The sequence below is a fragment of the Portunus trituberculatus genome, chromosome 23 (assembly GCF_017591435.1).
Source record: "Portunus trituberculatus isolate SZX2019 chromosome 23, ASM1759143v1, whole genome shotgun sequence".
Lineage (NCBI taxonomy): Eukaryota > Metazoa > Arthropoda > Malacostraca > Decapoda > Portunidae > Portunus > Portunus trituberculatus.
This window is the reverse complement of record NC_059277.1, coordinates 5,232,501-5,257,187: the sequence shown is the minus strand read 5'-3', so window position 1 is coordinate 5,257,187 and position 24,687 is coordinate 5,232,501. Positions and strand designations below refer to the sequence as shown.

Here is a 24,687-nt window from a genome sequence, read left to right as displayed (position 1 = left end):
GGAAATGTAAAAATCTAGGGAAATTTAAGGAAAATTTCATTTTGACAAGGAATTTCTCTATGGAAATAACAAATGTACGCTATGTATGCATGCAATCATACACTCAAAACTAACACAAAACACTATCATATATATATATATATATATATATATATATATATATATATATATATATATATATATATATATATATATATATATATGCATACATACATACACAAGGGAACAAAAATTCTATGTACCCATGGGCTAAGTGTTTCTGATCTTTATACCTGCACCACAGGTTTTAATGGACTCTGTTCATCCCCCTCAGGTTAAATAATAAACCTATAAAAGATAAAATCTTTACTGGACACAGTACAACCTAATTATAAAAACAACAATGGAGCATTCACTTAGTCATTATCCTACTGGTTACAACTCGTCCAGGAACAAACGTGCAGCACCTTTCAGGACGCGACTAACATCTCATAAGGCATCCGTAGTAGATACAACCTGATATGGCTTTATTACTTGTTGTCGAATGGAGGCAGTGTATACTTCCCAAGAGGGAAAGGCACTTGTGCAGGTTTTAACTTAACTATAAAATTAAATAAGCATAAAAAAAATAAATACCTTTGTTCTGTAATATAAAAGAATATTTCAAGAGTAATACAGTACATACATTACCATATAGAAAGCTCTATAGTATGTGTATTGTATTTTAACTTTTGAATTTCCATGCCACTCTTGTAAGTACTAAAACTCATTTAAACACTGTATGTGAGTCACAAAGCTAAAAGACCTGAAAATTTGAGATTGCTGGATCTATAGATAAATTAGAGGCAGTTACATTTGATTCTGAGGTATTTTCTTAAAATCAAGGTGAGAGAAATATATGAAAACTTACTCTTCTAAATGTATCAAGGAATGAACTAATAGAAAAGCTGTCTTTATGTTCAAACACCTTCAATTAATTAGGTGTGAGTTCTTTTTCCTATATATAAAGCACTGCCCGAGGACTAGAATATCAATGGCAATTTGCAAGCAACCACACACAAAAAACTGAAGCGGAGATGAGCGAAGCCAGAAGTACACCGTCTTGAATGTGTCTCCCACTAGCCACATCAGCACCATCTGGCGGCTGCAAAGAAGAAAGGTATTGTTTTAGTACACTGTGGTTGGATGGAGTGTCATGATTCATTATGGTCTGTACAAGTTTTTGCACACCAGTCTTATCAGATAAAAGTTATGGCTGCACACATCCACCTATACTACATTCCTACTGCTACATTTCTCCTCTTGCTATGAACATAAAAAAATATGCCTGAACCGACAGGAAAAAAAAAAAAAAAAAAAAAAAATCTGCAGTACTCACCTCATTCCAAAGGTAGACTTAGTGATAAAATTCTTGTAGAACTGTGGCACAGCAAGAAGCGCCTCTGTTAGCACCGAGATGAAGCCGGCGGTTTCCACAAACACTGCTGAGTCAATGAACAGGTACATGAGGAGGCAGCCCATCGTGGAGAACGTCAGCATGAATTCCACATAGGATTGCATGTCAGTCCACTCCCAGAAGAAGTCATAGTCAAAATCTGCAAATAACTACATGTAATTTTGATGTCAAGCATCACCAGGTCTTATGTGAGCCATTGGGTGTGCCACTACCCTGGGTTGGCTTAATAAAACATGGTGGCCCAAGGAAGGACTGGTTCATGGTACATATATGGAGTGCCTCACCTGCCAGCTAGTTAATCTCATGTGCTCTTGGTGTAGAAAGCAAAATATAATTCTAAAATGTAACTCAAAATGTAAGTTCCAATGAATTAACTGTTGTAAATCATTCTGAGTGCATATATTTTTCTTATCCCTAACTGAGACACTGAACTTACCAGTAAATACATGTTCTTTGCTATGTATGAGCTGTCCTCTCTTACGGATGGACACACACAGCGATATGAGCATCATCATTGCGACATTCATGATGACACTTTGAAAAAGCAGTGGGAGCTCAAACCAATGGCCAAACCTGTGAGAGACAAAGCTCGTAGAGATCTTCACACAAATAAGTTAAGATTTTACTGAAGTTTGATAGTACATATATCCCACTTCATTATACACCTCTCTTGATTGTGTCATTTAATATTTTTCAGAAATACTGAATAAAAGAATGCAACATTCCAAGCTAAGCTCTTACCAAAACAATATTCTTAGAGTATTAGCCACCAGAAGCACGAGGCAGACGTAGAGAGAAAACCCTTCGGTGTTTTCTGTGCGACGGATCTCCAGGTACTGAGGGATGTAAGGGACTACGCCCCCAAACATCATGGCCAGGGATGATATGCCACCTATACTCCATTTTAGTGTGTCTAGTAAGCTGACATCCGACATCTTTAACCTGAAAAGGATGAAAAGTACAGTGATGTATATCTCTGCTTTCTCTTTATCATAAGCCTTCCATTCCTCATAGAAAACATCACAGCTCTACTTGCATAAAAAATTTGTTCACTGTTAGACAGAAGTGCAAAAGTACAGCACATTTTTTGTTTCCACCGGACCAAAGAATGCTAAAACTGGTTAGTATATTTTTAAAGACTAATATTCATGTTATCAAAGCACTACTTTTCTTTTCTTTTCTTTTTTTCATGAAAGAGAGACACTGGCAAAGGGGCAACAAAGAGCATAAAGGGTTCATTTAAGTATCATTCTCAAAAGAAATGCCATGGATAACTGAAAATTTGAGGATACAAGTCTTGAAATCCATACAAAACCCCAGCAGTATAGGTCTCTACTACTGTATGTCTACTGCTAACATAAAAAAGAATATTCTAGTGAACCTTCATGTGTCTATCAGCTTGTTTTTAGCAGTCATGTTTTTCTGTTATGCATGATGTATGAGTCCAGACCACACACACACACACACACACACACACACACTATCATGGAACATATGCTTTGCTATACAATGTCACAGGTATAATACTGAAACAACATTTGTGCTTCCATCCGAGGAATTTGTGTTCAAATTAATTCACTTCATTGATTTCATTGCTAATCTCCTTGTTGTATAGATGATTTAAAAAAAAAAGCATCATATTTTTGCTGATAAATAAATAATTAGTGGGGAAATTAATAGGTGAGGATTATTATTATCTTATCAACCTCATTCTCTGATGCAGGAAAAAAAATACACATAGCTCACAAATTCTTCCAGCACCACAATTAGGTATGAGTTTGTTTGTCATCTTGCCTTAATACAACCACTAACATGCCACATTCATACAATATCTGTACCCAAACCCCTTAATATTTGCCTTTCGACTATTTATATCAATGCCACACTGGAAGTCTTGTTATCATCTTGTGCTACCAGAGGATAGATGTTAATGAGCTTTATTCATTTGCATTAGCTAACTAATATTCTGAATCATCATTTGCTGATATATCACTTTGGTACACCTGTGTCAAATATTTAATTAACATCCTAACTAGCTACACTCACAGGCCAGGAAAAGGAGAGATTACTAATTGAGTTACGCATTTTTCTAATAGCTACATCACTTTGGTAGCATTGCATCAACGAACTAGCAAACTAAATAGCTACACTCACGGGGGCAGGAGAAGGTGAGATAATCTGAGCTGCCTGGGTAGTGGAGAGATAAGGAGGGGCAGAGGGCACAGATAATGAAAGTCTCCCTCACCAGGATTTTACTTCATAAATACTCACAACTAACAAGGGTGGAGCGTCTGGGTGTTCTCATATGGCAAGAACACTAAGAGACAACAGGGAATGAGGTCAGGGGTCCGTCCTAATAAAGACAAAATCCCCGTAAAGAAAATGAAACACGGAATGGGGTTAGTTCATCCCAGGAAACACAAATAAAATCCCTATAAAGTAAAACTAACACTGAGAAACAAAAGAAAATTGGCTTACTAGTTAATTTCAGTAAAGGAAAATCCCATATAAAGCCAAAACAATACTGAGAAACAATAGGAAAATGAGGTTAGCGGTTCATCCCAGCAGAGACAAAGACGAGGATTGGTATTATTCGGCTTAATTACTCATCCCTCACTCTCACAGTTACTCACTTACATTAGAATGAATTCATAGTGGTTGTGACTCACCCAGCAGTGTTCCGAGGCGGCCAGTACACATGCTTCCCTAAGGCCAGCCACCCAGCATCCCTATCAGCTGTGTCTGTCACTGCCCAGCTGGTGACAAGCGGAGGGACTGTCTGTTGAAGGCAAGGCCGCAAGGGAGCTGTAAGCTAAATTTTCGGTACCGCATCCACCTCTTGGTGAACAATAGAATAGATAAAGGAAACGGATTAAGGAAAGGTCATCTCCCTCGTACTAGGAGATAAACATGACTTTTTTTTTTTTTGTGTGTGTGTGTGTGTGTGTGAAAATACCCATACTAAGTTCTACAACAATAAAGTTATCAATCAATCAATCAGTCAGTCGATTAAGGGGTAAGGAGTGAGAAATGAGAGAAAATGTTATGTTTACTCATTCGCACTGGGAGCTAAAGATGACAGTGATGGATATAGTCAAAAGGAGAATATAGAGAGGAAAGAGCAGGGACTTAACGTTTCTATGTCCTCTTTTCAAAGGTAGGAAACTATCTTATGTCTACTGTCACATGCTGTGAGGTAAAGATGTGGTTGATAAATTACCAGATGCGAGAGAATGAAAAATGAAGCACAAGTGTACCATAATCAACCTTTCAATATCCCCTTCAGGACGTTTAGTACATAATTATGAGAAAATATTATAGTACGACGTTTTGTATTCTTTTCGCAATTTCTCTCTCTCTCCTTACTCATTCCCTCCTTGCCTCTCTGTATTCGTGTGAGTAGTTCAGTGAGGCGATTAGTTTGATAATGAGATATGGACACGTATGAGGAGATAACGTGGCGTGTGTTGTCCGTGATGTGGTTTCCTGGCAACGCTGAGCTGAGTGTGTGTGTGTGTGTGTGTGTGCGGCTGTGCGCGCATGGAGTGTGTCCTTTCGCCAGCATTCAGAAATGTTATGCTCCCTCATCACTCAGTCACTCACCAAGCTACTTTCAAAGGCCACAGAGATAATAAGTCATGTTCTCAAGAGTGCTTTCCTGTCAATAATGAAAATACCTTGTTAAATAAAATTATATAGAAAAAAAAAATTACTTATAAACACATGCAGCTTCAAACAGAGCCTTGTGAATGTAGCGATGTGGCACATACGTGTTTCAGATAATCTTTAGTTTTGGCATGTGAAATTGCTTTAACACAGTGACTTTATGTACAGATTGCACCGTCATAAACTCGCGTATTCTCATTAGTTAAAGACACCCTGAATGAATAAACTAATCAATGAAACCTCTCGCTGCTAGATGAATATTTTCCTATTAATATATCACTTTGCACTACAGGTTTCTTAAATTATGCTGTGCCATAGGGAATACAAAATCGGTCCCTTTTTCCTTTATGTATCTATTCAAACACATTTTTACACTACTCTTGTTAATAAAAAGAAACCAGAGCAGTGAAAGAGTTAGATATTGGGGAAAAAACATCTGCAGAGGGAAGTATGAAGAGTAAACAGAGCCAATACATTCGTAGTTTGCCAGCATCACCACCACCACCACCACCGCTAGGCACACTTACAATATTCGCCAGCTTGCTATCACCACCACCACCACCACTATGCTACACTCCCTTAGCCAGTTTGTCGATAAGAAAACCTCACACACTCTGCCACCTCAGCACACGAGAGGAAAGAAACTAGGAAAATGAGAGAGAGAGAGAGAGAGAGAGAGAGAGAGAGAGAGAGAGAGTACGAACAATCTTATTTGTGCAGAAACTAAAGAAATTTTCTATCTAGGTAGCGCCACTTCCATTTAGTTTATTAATCCGCCTTCCCATCCAAGATTCGTGAGAAGTTAAGAAAAAAAAAAAAAGAGGAGGAATAATGTAGATAGGAGAACATTATTGTGATTATGTATTATCATTATTATTATTATTATTATTATTATTATTATTATTATTATTATTATTATTATTATTGTTATTATTATTATTATTATTATTATTATTATTATTATTATTATTATTATTATTATTATTATTATTATTATTATTATTATTATTATTATTATTATTATTATTATTATTATTATTATTATTATTATTATTATTATTATTATTATTATTATTATTATTATTATTATTATTATTATTATTGTTGTTGTTGTTGTTATTATTATTATTATTATTATTATTATTATTATTATTATTATTATTATTATTAGTAGTAGTAGTAGTAGTAGTAGTAGTAGTAGTAGTAGTAGTAGTAGTAGTAGCAGCAGCAGCACCAGTAGTAGTGTGTGGCGCAGCCGTTCACAAGTTAGCAAAGTTAATTTTACCAGTACAACCGATCCCAACTTATGAGTTATTGTATTTCCTTTTACTACACCACTTTTCGTTCGTGGCAAACTAATATCGTATGACAAACAGCACTGCGTAATCCGGAACGAAGCTGATCAAATCTCGTTGTCACTTTGCCTTTCATAACTTAAAACTAAAATGCTAGACTGATTTACCCACGCGTCGCCCACAGCCTTGCATCCATCATCACACCATCATATTGCGTGTTACATGTTACAGTGCCCACAATGGGATTGAACCAATGCTACGTTTTCCAATACAGGATTTAACCTCATCACTTTAATTCTTCATATACAACTAGAAGTGAAATATGCTCATTTCTCTCCCTCCACGAACTCGAAATATTACTGAGACCCGTGATATGAAGCGCGATGGTCTCTCTCTCTCTCTCTCTCTCTCTCTCTCTCTCTCTCTCTCTCTTCAAAGGCCACATATATTATTAACTGGGTTCTTAAAAGAGCTCGGGAAACATATCTTGGAACTAAACAACTGTAGCTATGTGTGCAAAAGTGACTTCTTCAATCAAACCCAAGCGCTGACACTGAAAAGAATGAACAATTATTATATTTTTGTCTAAGAGGGTTAAGATTAGCCAAAAATCAGCTATATGTGTCTGTTACTACTTAGAGCAAGAAATGCACTATAAGAACTCAACAACTGATCCTTTTTTGTCTTTTACATATACTCATGGCCTTTGAAAACACGCGAGAAATCATGGATACGTTGTCCCGATCCCAAACAAAGTGAAAGAGCCGAGGAAGAGGAGGATGACGATGATGAGAAGAAGCTGTTAATGTCTATAGCCAGTAATTCTGAAACACTTTAATTCTCTCTTCCACCACTACTGTTTTCCAATGCCATGGAGATGATTGGCCAGGTTTTCATACGTGTTTTCCCTGTTAACAAAGTAGAAAATCTTATCAATCTGTCACTAAAATCACCAAAAAATCTTAAAATCCTTGTCATTTCTAGTAAGGCGTTACAAATCATATCAGTCTGTCACTAAAATAAAAAGAAAACTTGTAATTTCAACTAGAGCCTTACAAATCTTACTAGTCTGTCACTAAAATTATACAAAATTTAGAAAACTTGTGTAACTTCGTCTATGGTGTTTTGAAAGAAGTGGAGGCGCGGCGCAGAAGTGGTCCTGAACACGGGCCTATGTAGAGCCGTGCAGTGTGGCGAGGGTGGGTGACGGGGCTCCCTCACGCACTCTGCTCTAATCCTTCAGCGTGACGGCACTCAATTTCACTCCCGGGAGAGTTGCGTGTGTGTATATATATGACCCTCGCAGCTGTCACCGTCGGCAGCGCGTTTCCTGTAAAGCAGAGGACCATTGCCGCTCAGTTTGCAATATTCCGACGACTAACTCGCGACCGGCCCTGATTCAAAAGAGAGAGAGAGAGAGAGAGAGAGAGAGAGAGAGAGAGCTATGATTTCTAGATTTACGTTTATCTCTCTTCCTCCTTATTCCTCCTCCTCCTCCTCCTCCTCTTCTTCCTCCTCCTCTTTCTCCTCCTCCTCCCCCTTACCAAGTGTCAAGACTGGATTTGTCATCATTGGGATTTATATTAGCTACTAAACATTTGCATATCTTTATTTCATGTGCGTAATTAAGATAAAGATTTTAGAGAAAACTTTAAAATTTCCATTAATTTGAGGAGAGTGACCAGAAGTACAGGACGTCACGCTTTGTGCCATTGGAGAGAGAGAGAGAGAGAGAGAGAGAGAGAGAGAGAGAGAGAGAGAGAGGTTGCCATTATACCCTATCGGTGTAGTGTACCCGGAAAACAGAAAGAAATTAATGAAAGCGATTCAGAAAAGGAAGACAACATAAAATACTCATCAAAGCACCGGGCGAAGAATAAAAAAGAAAAAGAAAAAAGAAAAAAAAAAAAAACACCACATACAAACAAAGCAGAGAGCGTACATTCGAATTTGATCTTATCGTGAAAGAGTTAAAAGAAAACAAAAGAAAAGTGAGATATTCTTTATAGTATAGTTCCAAAAGTGAGCAGTTTTTATGAGCTTTACTTTTTTTTTTTCTGCTGTATATTTACGTTATGATACTCCGATGTAGGGAAACAGAGGGAAACAAACTTGACCCTTGTTGCTGCTCTCTTCTAAACGCACGAGGCGGGGACTGGGAGATCACTCGTCAGTAGTGTAGCAGCCAGCGGGACGAGAGGACGTGCGTTGCTCTTTATCCCATTGGCACCCGCAGCGTCGCACTCACCACGCATCTTCCCTCTTGCTGTGGGGCTGAACACTAAAGCGAGTCTCACATGGATTAAAAGCGAAACCAAAAATCAAACCGAGAATGAACAAATAGATAAATCATATGAACTTAGTAACTTTGAAAGGGAATTAACAATAGAAACAGGTGACGTAGATAATATTGAGAGTGATTAGCGTGTTATGATCTACTTTCTCTATTTTCCTCTTCTCCTTTGCCTCCTCATGTCTCTGCGGGGCTCAAGAGGAAGCGTACTGGCGGTCGGGAAATAATACTGTGTCTCAATGAGGTGAGTGTCGTGAAGAGAAACACACCTGTTGGTTGAACCTTGGCATGGCTTGATTGTGATGGTGGTGGGGGTGGTGGTGATGGTGGTGGTAGTAGTGGTAGTTATGTTATTGTAATGTCATCCTCCTCATCTCCTCCTCCTCCTCCTCCTCCTCCTCCTCCTCCTCCTCCTCATTATTGGTTAAATTTCAGTAAGTCTCTCTCTCTCTCTCTCTCTCTCTCTCTCTCTCTCTCTCTCTGTGTGTGTGTGTGTGTGTGTGTGTTTCGTCCATACATATTACACACATATACACACACACACACACACACACACACACACACACACACACACACACACACACACACACACACTTAAAAAATCACACACTTTTCACTGAGAGAGAGAGAGAGAGAGAGAGAGAGAAAAGCCTTCACCTCCTCCTCCTTGGCAAACCTCGTCACTTTATCAGTTTTACCACAAGAGCCGCTGAAATGAGGCCTGTAATTGGGGCTTCATATTGCGGGGCCGGGTGTGGGGCGGGGTAGGCTCGGGCGATAATGGTGTTCGGGAAGTGATTCGAACTCAAGTGAAGTGTGTCATGGCGAGGTCGATACAATGAACCTTCGAAGTCGCTGGCAGTGCATTATTCCCTTCTCATCTCGTTTTCTTTACGTTTTCTTTGATGTTTGGATTGTGTGTTTTTTTTTTCTGTGTTTTTCAGTAATTTCTTTTTTTCTTTCTTTATTTTTTTTGCGGTAGATTTTATTTTTGACGAGTTTTTTTATGTTTAGAGTTGTAGCAATTAATTATATAAGTGGTTTTTTTACAGTTTTCCCTCCTTATTCATATATTTTTTGAGATAGATAAGTTTTCTGTTAGTGGAGAGAGAGAGAGAGAGAGAGAGAGAGAGAGAGAGAGAGAGAGAGAGAGAGAGAGCTAAAATTATTATTGTCATTATTGTCTTCTCACCTCGTTTTCTTGACGTTTTCTTTGATATCTTGATTATGTGTGTTTTTTTCTGTTTTTCAGTTATTTTATTTTTCTTTGATTTTTAGCGACGAGTTTTTATAATGTTTAGAGTTTCAGAAGTTGATTATGTAAGTGGTTTTTACAATTTTTCTTCCTTGTTTATATATTTTTTGAGATACATGAGTTATCTTCTCTAATAGTGGAGAGAGAGAGAGAGAGAGAGAGAGAGAGAGAGAGAGAGAGAGAGAGAGAGAGAGAGACTTGACAGCTAAAATTTTCTAACTAACTGTTTATTTTCTAACCTCTGTTTATTTTCATCCTTATCCTTTTTTTTTTCATTTATTCTTTACCATTTCCACTGCCTGCCGCCATCATCACTCCCAAGTCTGCCACACTCACACACACACACACACACACACACACACACACACACACACACACACACACACACACACAAATAAAAGAAAGAAGTGAACTAAAAAACAGAAAAAAAATAGATAAAGAAAAAAAAAAAAAGATGACTAAAGTGAAGCAGACAAGAAACTGTGGCACACATATTTATGCAAACTACTGGAACGCCTAACCACGCGTGACAAAGGCTCCTTCCCTCCGTCACACCCGCACACTTCTCGTTGGCTTTGAAACCGCGCCACGCCACAGTTTACATGCAAAGGACCATCGCCGCGTCCTCGCTTGGGGGGTGTTTCTCCGCCTTTACTCTCATATCCTACTGGGCCGCGCTAGAGAGAGAGAGAGAGAGAGAAAGAGGGAGAGAATATAATGTGCTCAGTTTTTTTTATGTTTATTTTTTGTGTGTGTGTGTTTTAGGTTATTTTATTGTGTGTGGTATTTTTTTTCATGTTTTTTTTATATATTGTTTTTGTTTTGTGTTTTGTTGTTATTTATGTGTTTTCGTCTATATTTGTTTTGTTTGTTGGGTTTTTGTTCATGTTCGTACTACTATTACTACTACTACTACTACTACTACTACTACTACTACTACTACTACTACTACTACTACTACTACAGCAACTGCTATTATCACTTTTACTACTACCACAACTACTACATACTACTATTATGTTTTACTCTTACACCACCCACCACCACCACCACCACCACCACCACCACACGTAATGTTTTCCTGTAGGTGGTGTGAACTTGAGGAAACACCTGAAGACCCCCGCTGCCCCTGAAGTGTTTCCAAAGTCCTGGGTCGTGTAAGTGTCTCTCTTGGGGCCTGGTGCTATTGATACGAGCGAGGGATGGTCCAGAGGGTTGAAATTGGTGTCAACATGTATATAAATTTGGGTTATACTAAGTAACAGAGTTGTGAAATGGTGTGTATGTGAATGTGTGAGTGTGTGTGTGTGTGTGTGTGTGTGTGTGTGTGTGTGTGTGTGTGTGTGTGTGTGTGTGTTCATTCTCTCTCTCTCTCTCTCTCTCTCTCTCTCTCTCTCTCTCTCTCTCTCTCTCTCTCTCTCTCTCTCTCTCTCTATCTCTCTCTCTCATCTATGCTTGTCAACTCCAGATAATCATTAGCAATATGAAAACCTTTCCACACCTTTCTAATAACATTATTCTGGAGAACATTGATAAAAGGAGAGAATTCTGCAATCCTTAGCAATTTGAGGCATTTTGTAAAACTCGCCCCCAAAAAGAAGCTGTTAGTAATTGCCAGAGGAACTTAAAAATAATAAGACTCTTGAGGATTACACGAAATCTGATTGCACAAAGTGACTGCCACATGCGCAATTAATTCCCGTTTTCTACTCGAGCATTTCGTAAAACTTCGTACCAAAGAAAAATCTATAGCATTCACGTAAAAAAAAAAAACGGAAAAAACTGAGGGATTACATGAAATCTAATTACACAAACTGACTGCAACATGCGTAATTAAATCTGGTTTTACCGTTGTTATTTTTTTGAGGCATTTCTTGGAATTCTGAGAAATAAACATGCAGTAATTACTTGAGGAACTAAAGAATGAAGGATTATATGGAATCTGATTGCACAAACTGAGTGCCACATTCGCATTAAATCCCCTTTTTCGCTGCGTTACTATTGAGGTTTTTCGTGAAATCGCCCCTATCCTTTATAAGAAAAAACAGAAAAACTTTAATATTTAACAAAGTAACTAAAAACTGTGAAAGATTACATGGAGCCTGATTACACAAACTGACTGTAACATACGCAATTAAATCCGGTCTTCCCGCTGCCTTTCTATTGCTTTACCTCACCGTTGTCTTCATTCCGGGTTATCTCTGGCGTGCATTCATCTCGCAGCAGGATCTTGTAATGTATTCTGTGCGGGCATTAACATTCATCCCTTCCTCTGTTATTAAATTGGTGGAGTTTCTTTAATACAAGGAACCGTAATGCATTAAGCGGGCAATAGTTCCATTTGAGGCGAGGTGCGGCGTCCCTGGAGACTCTAAGATCATTTGGTTCTGAGCCACAGTGAGCTAACGAGGGAAGGGATCGAGCTGCTCCTCCTCCACGTGCTGCGGTATTGTCTCGTCAGCACTTATTGAACTCCTTCCCTAAAGCAGGCGTCGCCATCTCCTTCCTTGTCTCTATTTTATCGTGGGTTAAGCGCGAATGTTGATTGTTTCCACCTTTTTTGTCAGTTACATTGTCTTCTTTGTTTATTTATTTGCTTATTTACTTATCTCTTTGCGTTTTATAAATGATTTGTGATTCCTGGATTCCTTTTTGTTACTTTTCACGATGAAATGTAATGTTTCCTTTTTTTGTACATTATAAGTCATTTAATCTTCACTACTTTCCGTGAAAAATATCTTTTTGAATTTTATAATGTCAGAAATCTTAGGTGATTTTCTTTTCTTTTGTTCCACTGAAGAATTAAGATACTTTGTTTGTTTTATATGCATTTTTTGTTCATAAGTAACTACTAAGATCTCGTAAATTACTTCCTATTATACACCTACATATCAACACGTTATGGCTTATAAACGTTGCATTTAAAGACTAAAACGATGACTAGTATTGTTTTCATCGATGCTTTTCCCATTGACGACGCAGGAAACTCATTAAACAATCACTAGACTCACAAAAAATCTCGAAAAATCCCCAGTAATTTCCACTAGAGCCTCTTCAAATTGGACAAGGTGTATCTCAGTGTCTGTTTGTCTCTCTGTCACTTCTCTCCGTTCCTTCCTTGTCAGTGTCTCGTGTGTCTCTGTTTCTGTATTGATAGTGCCAGTCATGTCTTGTGTTTTTGTTCCTTCCTTGTCTCTCGTAGCCTTAGTTGAGTCTAATTCCTTCAGCCTCACCATTTCTTCTCTGCCTAACCTCATTCTCTTCTTCGTTCTTTTCTCTCTCCTCGGTTACTTTGTGTGTATCTTCGTTATTTCTTATCTTCCATTTTTTCGTCTTCGTCTTCATGTTCGTCTTCTTCTTCTTCTTCTCCTCCTCCTTTTTCTTTCTCCTTGATTACTTTGGGTGTGTTTTTGTCATATCTTTCTTCCATTTCCTTTCTTTTTTTTCTCCACTGGATTATTTTGTGTGCATTTTCATTTTTCTTCTTTTCTATTTTCGATCATTTTTTGTGTATTTTGTCGTTTTTCTTATTCATTTTTTTTTCTCATCTCAATCACTTTTACTACATAATTTACTTTCTTTATCATTTCTTTTCTCTTTTCGAATACTCGTGTGTTTTTACTACTTTTTTTTCCTAATTGTGTCTTCTCTGTTCTCTTTTTTCTTTCTATTACTTTGTGTATTTTCGTTACCTCCTTTCTCTCTCTCTCTCTCTCTCTCTCTCTCTCTCTCTCTCTCTCTCTCTCTCTCTCTCTCTCTCTCTCTCTCTCTCTCTCTCTCTCTCTCTCTCTCTCTTCTCGATTAATTTGTCTGTATTTTTATTGCTTCTTTTCCCATAACCATCTCCTTTCCTCTGTCTTCTTTCTTTTGTTTATTTTCCATTACTTTGTATGTGTGCTTCTGTTTCTCCTTTCCTCCCAACTTTCTCGTCTCTCTCCTTGCTGGTATTTTTCCTTGTAGTATTTATCACATATCGGCACGATCATCCTAAGCTACTTTCCACACCAGGAATTAAAATATTTTCCATATTATTTACGCTTCACAACTAGAAAGAGACTATTGGATTGCGTAATGTTATTTTCAGATTTAGAATTACAATATTGTTTTTCTTATTTCCGTGTGTTTTTATTTACAATGGATCTTAACTCATTCACTAAGACACGAAACAAGCACCAGAAGCAACGCGTGGTCTTTATAAACATCTACAAGCAAGTAAGCGATGGAAAAAGAACACGCCTTGCAATTTCTCTCCAGCTCAAAGATAGGAAGTGGGTGTGGAACAAGTAAAGATGTCTCAGAGTGATTGGCAATTAAGGAACAGTGTACTAAGTGGCAGTCAAAAGTCTAAGTTACTCTCTTTGCACTTTATAACTCAAGAAACTCCAGTAATCTAATAGTAATGATGGATTATAGTATTTCCCGTATTCTTCACGCTTATAAAACTGATAAGGGATTCCCGGACTATCTAATGTTACTTTCCCAACGAAGAGTTATAGTATTTTCCATATTCTTCACACTTTACAACTCATGTGGGAGTCTGGGCGGTCTAGTGTTGCTCTCCACGGGCGCCTCATTCCTCACTGGCAGGCCAAGGACACACTTCTCGCTCCTCCCACCAGCAAGGAAGAGAAGATGATGAAATGAAGCTAATAGTATATATTTTCCTCTCCCAGCGGCGAGAGATGTGCGCGTCATCTGTTGGAAGCATCAAATGTGGTGCGAGGGCCAGTATTCAGAAACGCTTTGTTCTCACATATATTCAGAATCACTCTGCTCTCACTACGACAATTTTGCAAGGGCACAGAGACGATTAGCAGGGTTTTCAAGACAGTTTCCTTACGATAAACTAGAAATCTTACCAATCTTTCACCAGAACCATAAAAAAAACCTTAAAAACACGAATATCTTCAAATACAGCCTTTGGAAAGAATTGGTGATGAGAGAACAAACTGTTTTTAAAAGCCACATGCAGAGATGACTAGCAGGGTTGTCATGAATGCTTGTCCTGGTAATACTGTAGAGATCAAGTTAACGTGTCAGTACAATCATGGAAAATATCTCTTAAAGGCCGTGTTGCTTCACTCTCACTATTTTCAAAGACCACAGATATGACAAGCTGGGTTATTTCGAATGTTTCTCCTTGTATTGTTGTAGAAATTGAGTTGATTTGTCGTTATGATCATGAAAACATCCTTAAAAATCCGTGTTGTTTTTACTTCCACTATTATCAAAGACCACAAAGATGACTAGTCAGTTCTTTAGAGTATTTCTGCTGGTGACATTGCAAAAGTCTATCTGATCTGTCACTAAAATCATAAAAAGTCCTTAAAAACTCGTGTTGCTTTACTTCCACTATATTCAAAGGCCAGAAAGGTCTGTCACTAGTTGCATAAAAAAAAAACACTTAAAAACACGTGTCACTTGAACTACATAGAAGCTTTTTGAAAGAGGTGAAGCGCAATAGTGTTTTAGAATATGGTCCGCTGAGTTAATGGAACGCATAGATAGATGGATATACTATGACTGTTGGACGCCGTGTTACGTTTCCCGCCACTCGATCTTTCTTGTTTAGTATCTATCGTGTTGCTCGCTCCTCCTCACTTCCTCCCTTCCGCCGAACTGCCCTGCTCGCCTCCTGTCGCATTTCAATGGAGTGTCCTCTGCAGGAATGGAGCCCTCGTGAACTAAATAAATGGGGAAGGTGTTGAATTCTTTTTCTTCTTCGCATGCATTCTTTTGCTACTTTTTCGTGACTTTTTCTTCATTTCTATTTTTTCTTCCTCCTCATATCCTTTCCTTTTTCTTATTTTTTCTTCTTTTAAGCCACCACAATAAACCCCCAAAACACTACATATAAAACCCTTAGAATTTAAATCAAGAACAAACTAATAAGAAAATGAGGGAGTAAGGAGACAGCAAAGGAGAGTTTATCAGCTCGAGGCGTTTCTTGAGTTAACAGTTATTTCGGAAAGTCAACAAGGTTCCGTGAAATGAATGAATAAAAGAAGCGAATTACTAAGACCGTATTGCTGATAGTGGTGTTGTCATTACGGCTTGTTGTTTACAGTGTGTGTGTGTGTGTGTGTGTGTGTGTGTGTGTGTGTTGGAAAGGTTGGAAAGGTCATGCTTTACTTTAGAGTGTTCATTTTAGAGTTCACGTTAACTCAAATTTCGTGTTCATGTAAGTCATTTGAAGTCAGGCATTCATGTTTCAATTAATGTTACAAGTGTGGACTGCAATATTTTGACGCTTCCTGAACTTTATATCTTGTGGCGAATTTCATTATAAAACTGTGGTCAATAAACTACAAATACGACTCTGTGTGTGTGTGTGTGTGTGTGTGTGTGTGTGTGTGTGTGTGTGTGTGTGTGTGTGTGTGTGTGTGTGTGTGCGCTATCCCGAAGGAGGCGAGGGAAGCAGCGCTGGATCGTAAAGCAGAGGGATAAAGGGTTATGGTCATATAAACTATTAATGTTGCTCAATAACCCACCAAACTGGAGCCGGAGAGGGAAAAACTTCCAACTGTCTCTTCCTTCTCTCTTTTATCATCATCTCCCTCAGTATTTATTGCATTCCTCCGCGCGTTTGACTAAGCGTCCTGGAGAGCGGGTCGCAGAACTGTCTTCTCAATACTGCACCGAGGGGTTTATCATAGAAACTCAATTTATGCGCACTCACGTCGTGTTTTTGCGGGCGAGCCACTTGACGAAGCAGACAGAAAGAACGTCTGTGCCTCTCTACCCATGCCTCTCCCTGGGCCACGTTCCGAAACACTTCTGCAAGTATATGTTTTGAAGGCATGCACCACTACTGATTTCTAAAGGGTCTGGTTGGACGAATACTGATTTTTAAGCTTTTTCATATAGTTCTAATGACAGATTAATTCTTGAAATTCATGCTAATAATTTCTGAGGCCTTATGATGAAAATAGTCATGGTGAGAGAGCAAAACTATTTCATAAGGGTCTAGCTGAAGTGACACTTTTTTTTCAAGGCAGTTTTTTAAGGTTTTAGTGAAAGATTAAAAATAATTATACATTACTAACAGCCAGAACATCTTGGGGATCTGACTAATTATCTCTGTGACCTTTAAGAGTTGTCATCAAGAGAAAACAAAGCCTTTCTGAACACTGGTCTTTGTCTCTGTGCCCCTCTGTGTCTCTCTTTCCGTCCGGACGCAAAGAAACTCCGCTCTCTCACGCCTGACTAGAAGTTGAAGGGACTCGAAAGGTCCATCTGAAGGGGCATATCTCACTCCTCCTCGCGACGCCTTCCCAGCCAAGAGGAAAAGGCGGCGCGGTAACCACAGTATTGAACCATAAGTCAAGCTTGTCACGGGAGGTTCGGACGAGGCTGGCGTGTTCGGGAGGACAGATCTCCGCCATAAACGTGTCATTCTCTCCTCCACTGCGGTTGAGGAGCAAGGGAAAGAGCGGAAAGTAAATAAATATGAGTCATGACGTGGAGAAAAGTGGTGGTTGAGTGAAGGAGGAAATAAAGGGGGAGGGAGGCGAGGAGGTGTGCTGCAGGGGTAAATAGTGAGTGTCGAGCGTGAAAAAGGAATGAAGGTATGAGAGGAGGACCTTACATTTGTGAGACACCGGTGAATTATATTAGATTAAAAGAATAAGCTAATAAATGAGGTGAAAATTTAAGAGGTATGTATACAGTATACGAGTATTTGACAAAGGAACACCAGAAAAAAATAGACTAAGGAAACAAGAAAATGAGCAGGACAGATTCGCAATGCATCCTCCCTTCCTCTCCTTAAAGAAAAGAAACACTGATAAACTAAGACATAACAGAAAGAAGAAATAAAAGCAAAATAATTAATATGTAATGAATACATTTGAGAGGAATGTAAAAAAAAGAAAGAGAAAATGGAAAAGTATATGAGTTACGATATGGTGATTGAAATTAAAAGAAGACTAAAAATATGAATTAGCGGGTGAAATTAAAGTATAAAAAGAAAAGAGAGTAAGAAAAATAGCAAATAATATGAAATCTATACGAGTGAAATTAATACAAATCTAACAAGGGAATAAGACCAAGAGGAAGATACCACAAAAGAAGAGTTAAGATATGAAATACCGGGTGAAATTAAAATAAGAAGAATAAGAATAAGAAAAAGGAGCAAATAACATGAGATACGAGTGAAATTAATACAAATATAACACTAGAACAAGACGAAGAGGAAGACACCACATCAACACAAGACACATCAAGAACAACGACAATAGATATTAAAGCAGAAGATAATTGAGATGAGGGAAAAATAAAGAAGAAAACAAAATAAAGAAAAAAACCCGATGGCGTAATTGAGACAGAAGGGCGAGGCTGGTATTGACTGACTGACTGATTGAGCATAACAGGACACGGCGCCGCAGCATCAAAGGACAAATGACGTCCAGCATTCATCAAAAGGGGGAGGTGAAAATAAAAAGAAAATACGTGCGAAAGAAGAGCGAATGAGCGCACCATACAAAGCTGACGCGAGGCACGCAACTCAAATATGTGAAAGTGAAAAGTTGCAGGTGTTTGAAAATTGAGAGAGATGTAAAACTGTGTTACTTTAGAACAAATAAAGCTTTCTCGAACTCCACGGAATGTATTGAAAGGTAGTCTGCAAAGGGAAGAGGAGGAAGGAGGAGGAGGAGGAGGAGGAGGAGGAGGAGGAGGAGGAGGAGGAGGAGGAGGAGGTAGAAAATATGCAGAAACAATTATTTATTCTATCGCCAGGTCTTGAATTCTAGAGGAACACATACTGATAAAGATGATAACGATGATGATAAATAAAATAACGGTAATGATAAATGAAGTAACGATAATGATCAAAGAAATAAGCTGTACAAAATTCACAATGCATAAAAAGATAGAGAAAAAAAAACGTAATATTTAACGAATACATGTGTGAGGAAAGTAAAAAGAAAGTTAATACAAAAGGATGATAGTAACAGAGAAACGTGAGAAAACAGGATTAAAAAAATTGTAAAAGATTTAGAAAGGAAACTAAATAAAGCAGAGTAAAACAAACAGAAATACGTGTAAAGTGTAAATCTTAAGTAATCTGCAGCAATAAGGAATAAACATGAAATAGTTATAGAAATTTAAAAGGATTAAAAGTTCCAAGACGGTCTGGTGGAAACAAGTCACGGAGAAATGCTCTCTCGCACTCTCCCTTTCTCTCTCTCTCTCTCTCTCTCTCTCTCTCTCTCTCTCTCTCTCTCTCTCTCTCTCTCTCATTTTTTCTCCCATTTCCTTCGTGCAGTCTTCCAGGTTTTCCTTTTATCCTCTTTTTTTCCCTTTTCTCTCTCTCTCTTTTCTCTAATTGTTTTAGATCTTTCTTTCTTTTCCTTCCTACAATTCTTCATTTATTTCCTTTTCTTCTTTCTCCGTTACTCTCATTTTCGTGAATTGTTTCATCTCCTCCTTCTTCGTCTTTCTTTGCCTCTCCTTCATCTTCCTTCATTTTCATACTTATATTTATTTACTTTTCTTTTTTTCTCTTCTATCCTCGATTTTATTTTTCCCGACCTAGTCTCTCTCTCTTTTTTTCTCTCTCTTTTCCCTCTTTCAATTTCTTCCTCATTTCTTCAGTTTTTCCTTATCATTTCTCTTTTATTCTCCCTTAATTCGCACTCCTTTCCCCTCTCTCTCTCTCTCTCTCTCTCTCTCTCTCTCTCTCTCTCTCTCTCTCTCTCTCTCTCTCTCTCTCTCTCTCTCTCTCTCTCTCTCTCTCTCTCTCTCTCTCTCACGTACTATGACTGAAGGAATTCCCCGTATATTCCTTCGTTGCCTTGCTAACCTCACGTCCGAAGACTTAACTCTCTCCCCATAAATTTTGTCATTTCGTCTCACTCACGAAGGGGTGCAAATTAGCATGTTTTCGTGTCCACTCATGTTGTTTAAGGGATTTTCAACATTGAGGATTGAGACCAAGAGATACACACATGAGGACAAATACATATAAAGGTATATATACAGATTTATATACGTACTGACTTGCATTTACGTATATACTCATTTTATGACTCTAAGTAAGGTTTTAAGAAAGGAGAATTATCGTAGGTTGCGATATAAGACTAGAGAAGGAGGAGGAGAAGGAAGATGAGGAGGAGGAGGAAGAGGAGAAGGGGGGGAAGAGGAGGAGGAGGAAAAAGAGGAGGAGGAGGAGAAATAGGAGACTTGTATTTCTTGTGTCTCTCTCTCTCTTCCGATTAAGAGTGAGTAATTTCATCCCACCGAACGTTTCTCTCTCTCTCTCTCTCTCTCTCTCTCTCTCTCTCTCTGCCCTATACCAGCACGGCGTCGGACCTTCAGGAATTTCACAGTCGGAGAAGGAGCCAATTTTCTCCCAGGATGATCTACGCTTATCGGGAAAATCCTCCGAACGTAGAAACGGTGCAGGATTATCACCGCCCAGGGATATCACAGTGCCGGTTCTCCATAAGGTTGTCTAGGAAGAGGAGGAGGAGAAGGTGTGTGTGTGTGTGTGTGTGTGTGTGTGTGTGAAGGGCTGGGTAGTTTCTGTCTCTTCTTTTCGTCTATTTTTGTCATCTTTTTCTATTTTTTTTTTTCGTTGTTTTATTTTGGGTTTGGTGAGTGTAAGTGTGTTTGATTGAAGTTACGTTTTTCAAGATTTTGGTTCGATTTCGGTTATGTTTTTACGAGTTGTGGCTTGACTTCACTAATCCCTATAATGAGTTTATGGTTTGGTCACAGTTACATTTTACGAGTGTTTGGTTTGCTTTCAGTTATATCGTACAAGTTTTATGGCCTGACTCTAATGGTTTATGAGGTTTTGAAGTGGCTTATGGCAGGTAACATATCTCCCTCATTGTATCACGGGTGTTGTTTCGGCTCAGTTTGTTTTCCATTAAGAGGAAACCTAAGGAAACCTAACTTGATTAAATGATTCGAGTGGAAACAATGAAAATTTCCCCTCCCATCCCTTCCCAACCCTTCCCATCCCTTTCCTCTTTACCTTCCCCTCACTTCAGTACACCTGCCTTTTTTTCCTTCCATTGGGTGTTTGTATTTCTCTCCTAATTGACTTTTCTCAGTACACTCTACCTTTTAAAAAGACTCACTGTAATTAAAGAGCTCCGGGAAAGAAAGTAGGCCACCAGATATTCTCCCATTCTTTTACTTTTACTTTTTAAATCTACCTTTTATTTTTCCTCGCGTTGTTTTACAGTAGATGGATGGCATGTTTGGGTGTATTGCTGGTCATTTTACGATCATCTCGACAATATTTATGACTGTTGTAATCATTTTCGTATGAATTGTATGTAATATGTCCTGTATTGTTCTTGCTCATCATCATCATATAAAACAAATGTGCTAAAAAAATGTGCCAGAATGAATAACAAAAAAAACCCTGAAGTGCATTTTCTCAGTGTAAAAAACGTAAAGAAAACGTTAGAAAAGAAAAGAGAGAGAGAGAGAAAAAAGAACACTGGTACATTTGTTTTCTTCGCAGCCACATCGTCTGTAGCAATAGGCAAGGCAAGGCAAGGCAAGGCAAGCACGTCCCCACCAGGTAATTCTCAGGTGTTTGAATGTCTACTAAAACTCTGCCCTGCTCCCCCTCGTTGCTTCGTCCCGGGCTGCGTTCCAGGGATACACAGATACACGGATACACATTGCGACGCTCCTTCCTCTTCCTGGGAAACAAACGCGATGTAATAAGACAAATGGTTAGTGTTTCTCGGCTCTTCCAATTCCACTTATCTTCTTATCTCACGAAAGTATGACGGATGCTAGCGTTGGGGTGTGTGTGTGTGTGTGTGTGTTCCTCTGCTAACCTTCCTAACGCCCCACCTCGTGTCTTCGGCCACATATTCACGCTACAACGCAACAATGGAAGGTACATAATGCTAGTATAAGCCTACCTGTTGCTATTCCTATATACAATGACACCACCAACAACAGTAGCAATAATAACAACATTAACAACATTAGCAGTAACAACTACAACAACCATCAACACAACAACAACAACAACAACAACAACTACTACTACTACTACTACTGCAACTACTACTACTACTACTACTACTACTACTACTACTACTACTACTACTACTACTACTACTACAACTACAACAACTACTACTACTATTACTACAAGTACTACTACTACTACTACTACTACTACTACTACTACTGATGATGAAGTTACTACTATTACTATTGCTATTACTACACTACTACTACTACTACTACTTCTACTACCACCACCACCACCAAAGATACACCTGTTCTCTAAATGATAACTATGATGAACCAGACGAACGATGGACTAATTCTTCGCCTCGCAAGCAGATTACTAATACGCTGTTACGTCACTGTATGTATACGTATATGTGGAGGACAGTGAAATATGGAGAGTTATGTATGAAAGTGACAAATTAGGAAAGCTGATTAGAAATTTTAGTTTTTTATAAGAAATTACTCTTCTTTTTATTTAGATGTGCTTGTTTCCAATGATAATGATGATGTCCTTTTTATTCATATTTATTAATCTATTTCTACTTATTTTTCTTACTTATATGAGGAGTATTATTCAAGAGAGAAGAAAAAAAAAGGTACTGCAAGAGTGGCCGTTCAAAAAGAAAACAGTTGTTGGAGCGTTCAAGTATGCATATTTTTTTGCTGCTGATGATAATAAGTGACTTGTATCAAAGGTGGTTTTAATGCACGAAAGAATACTAAGGATGAAAAATTATAAGGAAAAGAAAGTATTAAGAATCGATTATAAACACGTGCTGTCGTGAAACTTTACTTACTTACCTCTCTCTCTCTCTCTCTCTCTCTCTCTCTCTCTCTCTCTCTCTCTCTCTCTCTCTCTCTCTCTCTCTCTCTCTCTGACTTCAAAGGGTTGCAGCACGTGGATCGGCAGCCTTTACGTGACAAAATAGAATTGAAGTTATTGAGAATCCATTCCCGGAACCTTTATTAAAACTGGCGCGTGAGCTGAGCTGGGAAAACAAGCAGAGATTTATGCGTTCAAACATACAACAATGATTAGATTGAAGCAACTATCATGTAAAATATTGCCCGTGTGACTCTTTGTGTGCGTGTGTGTGTGTGTGTTTTGTCTGTCTTTCTGTCTGTCTTGCTGTCTGTCGTGCTGTCTGTCTTTATGTGTATATGCTCTCTCTCTCTCTCTCTCTCTCTCTCTCTCTCTCTCTCTCTCTCTCTCTCTCTCTCTCTCTCTCTCTCTCTCTCTCTCTCTCTCTCTCTGCAGTTATACCAACACTGTTTCATCTGAAGCTTTTGAGTTGTTCACCACCATTGTATTCAGCAGAAATGTCTCTTCTGTCTCTGTACATACACCACAGACGTTGTTGTGAGATAAAAGTGCTTACTATACCACTGTGACCTTAAGGCACATATTCTGAAACGCTTTACTTTCTCACCATCACTGCTTTCCAAAGGCTCCAGTTGAAGATACACGTGTTTGTAAAAGTATTTCTTATGGTTCTGGTGATAGATTGGCAAGGTTTCTAGTCTACTGAATGGAGGAACTCTCTTGAAAGTGCTAATTGTCTCTGTGGCCTTGGGAAATTGTCGTAGTGAGAGGGGAAGGCGTTTCTAAATACGGACGTAAGTGTTAAGGCTGTGAATATATAACAGAATTTAATAGAAAAAAATGTTAAAGGGAATTTATTAGTCGTGAGATCTATCTGTTAGTGGCAACGTGTTTAATGTATGCGGTTCCAGATTTGTAGTTCAGATTGCGAGTGCTTAAAAGAAAGCAGGAAATGTCACATCAAAAGAAGCTCACAGGAAGGGCGATCAGATTGTACCTCCAGGGATAAATATCAATTACTTTACATTGGTATACTGTGTGACTGAATGACTGGTTGGCTGGCTGACTGAGAGGATTAGGATTGGGTGACTAACTGGAGGAAGGACCGGCTGACTGAATGAATGAACGATTGATGAACGGAGAAACGGATTAATTGACTGACTAACTGACTGGCAAATTTCACACACACACACACACACACACACACACACACACACACACACACACACACACACACACACACACACTCACGCACTCACTCTCTCTCTCTCTCTCTCTCTCTCTCTCTCTCTCTCTCTCTCTCTCTCTCTCTCTCTCTCTCTTCCTTTCATCACAAGGAGTTAAGTGAACACTGAACATTTTACATGCATTTCACTTTCCGCCAGAGTTGGAGCGATGATGGCAATTCCTTGTACAAGAAATGGTTGGAGAGAGAGAGAGAGAGAGAGAGAGAGAGAGAGAGAGAGAGAGAGAGAGAGAGAGTGAAAGTGACTGACTGAGAGCAACTGAGTCCTAAGTAAGAGTTATATGAAAGGAGTCTAAAAATATCGCTATTCCCGAGTAGCGGAGGATATAAAAGAAAAGAGAAAAAAAAGAGGAAAAGAAGAGGAAAAAGCGTCCTTAGATGTCGGCGGGGAAGTAAAAGGCGGAGATCTCAAAGAAAACTTCACGAACAAGGACACGGGAGAGACTCAAGACTAAGCATTCAGAGGAGGAAGGATCTTTTGAACGCCAATAAGGGAGGATCGAGGAGTATTCTCAAGTAGAAATTGGATCCTGAGATAAGAAGGAAAAACGGGCCGCACCATATGGAGTGGCGGCAAAGAAAACGGAGTATGGGAACGCTTCTATCTGATTTGGTTCATTTATTCCGCGTCGAGATTTCATTACAGCGTCTTTTAGTGTGAGGTTAGTAAAGGGTGTAGG

The 24,687-nt window shown here is 38.7% G+C and overlaps 2 protein-coding genes across 5 annotated transcripts in view; one reads left to right on the top strand and one right to left on the bottom strand.

The window, feature by feature from the left end:
- Positions 1 to 332: 332 nt before the first annotated feature.
- On the bottom strand, positions 333 to 5,741 carry LOC123507764 (solute carrier family 66 member 2-like). Of its 4 annotated transcripts, none has more exons than XM_045260947.1 (7): positions 5,629 to 5,738; positions 4,105 to 4,214; positions 3,707 to 3,788; positions 2,177 to 2,377; positions 1,872 to 2,008; positions 1,358 to 1,574; positions 333 to 1,123 (listed from the first exon to the last, which is right to left on the bottom strand). In XM_045260947.1, exons 4-7 carry the CDS (start codon positions 2,368 to 2,370, stop codon positions 949 to 951), a joined length of 723 nt encoding a protein of 240 aa, XP_045116882.1. In that variant the 5' UTR covers positions 2,371 to 2,377; positions 3,707 to 3,788; positions 4,105 to 4,214; positions 5,629 to 5,738; the 3' UTR covers positions 333 to 948. The 4 variants fall into 4 exon arrangements, with proteins under 4 accessions (XP_045116882.1, XP_045116879.1, XP_045116880.1 ...); XM_045260944.1 differs by having other exon boundaries at positions 4,105 to 4,273; positions 5,629 to 5,708; XM_045260945.1 differs by lacking the exon at positions 3,707 to 3,788 and having other exon boundaries at positions 4,105 to 4,273; positions 5,629 to 5,741.
- Positions 5,742 to 8,584: 2,843 nt separating this feature from the next.
- The window catches only part of LOC123507763 (cell adhesion molecule 2-like), a 56,468-nt gene continuing 40,365 nt past the window's right edge, over positions 8,585 to 24,687 (top strand). The window contains exon 1 of the mRNA XM_045260943.1: positions 8,585 to 8,933. The gene's annotated coding sequence lies outside the window, so the exon portion shown is untranslated. The remainder of the gene's footprint in view (positions 8,934 to 24,687) is intronic.

Excerpts from the sequence above, each read along its gene's own strand:
- LOC123507764 (XM_045260945.1), bottom strand. The coding sequence starts at position 2,370 with ATGTCGGATGTCAGCTTACTAGACACACTAAAATGGAGTATAGGTGGC. Across the intron at positions 2,009-2,176 it reads ACTCTAAGAATATTGTTTTG|GTTTGGCCATTGGTTTGAGC; the intron begins GTAAGAGCTTAG and ends TGTCTCTCACAG. Across the intron at positions 1,124-1,357 it reads AAGTCTACCTTTGGAATGAG|CCGCCAGATGGTGCTGATGT; the intron begins GTGAGTACTGCA and ends TCTTCTTTGCAG.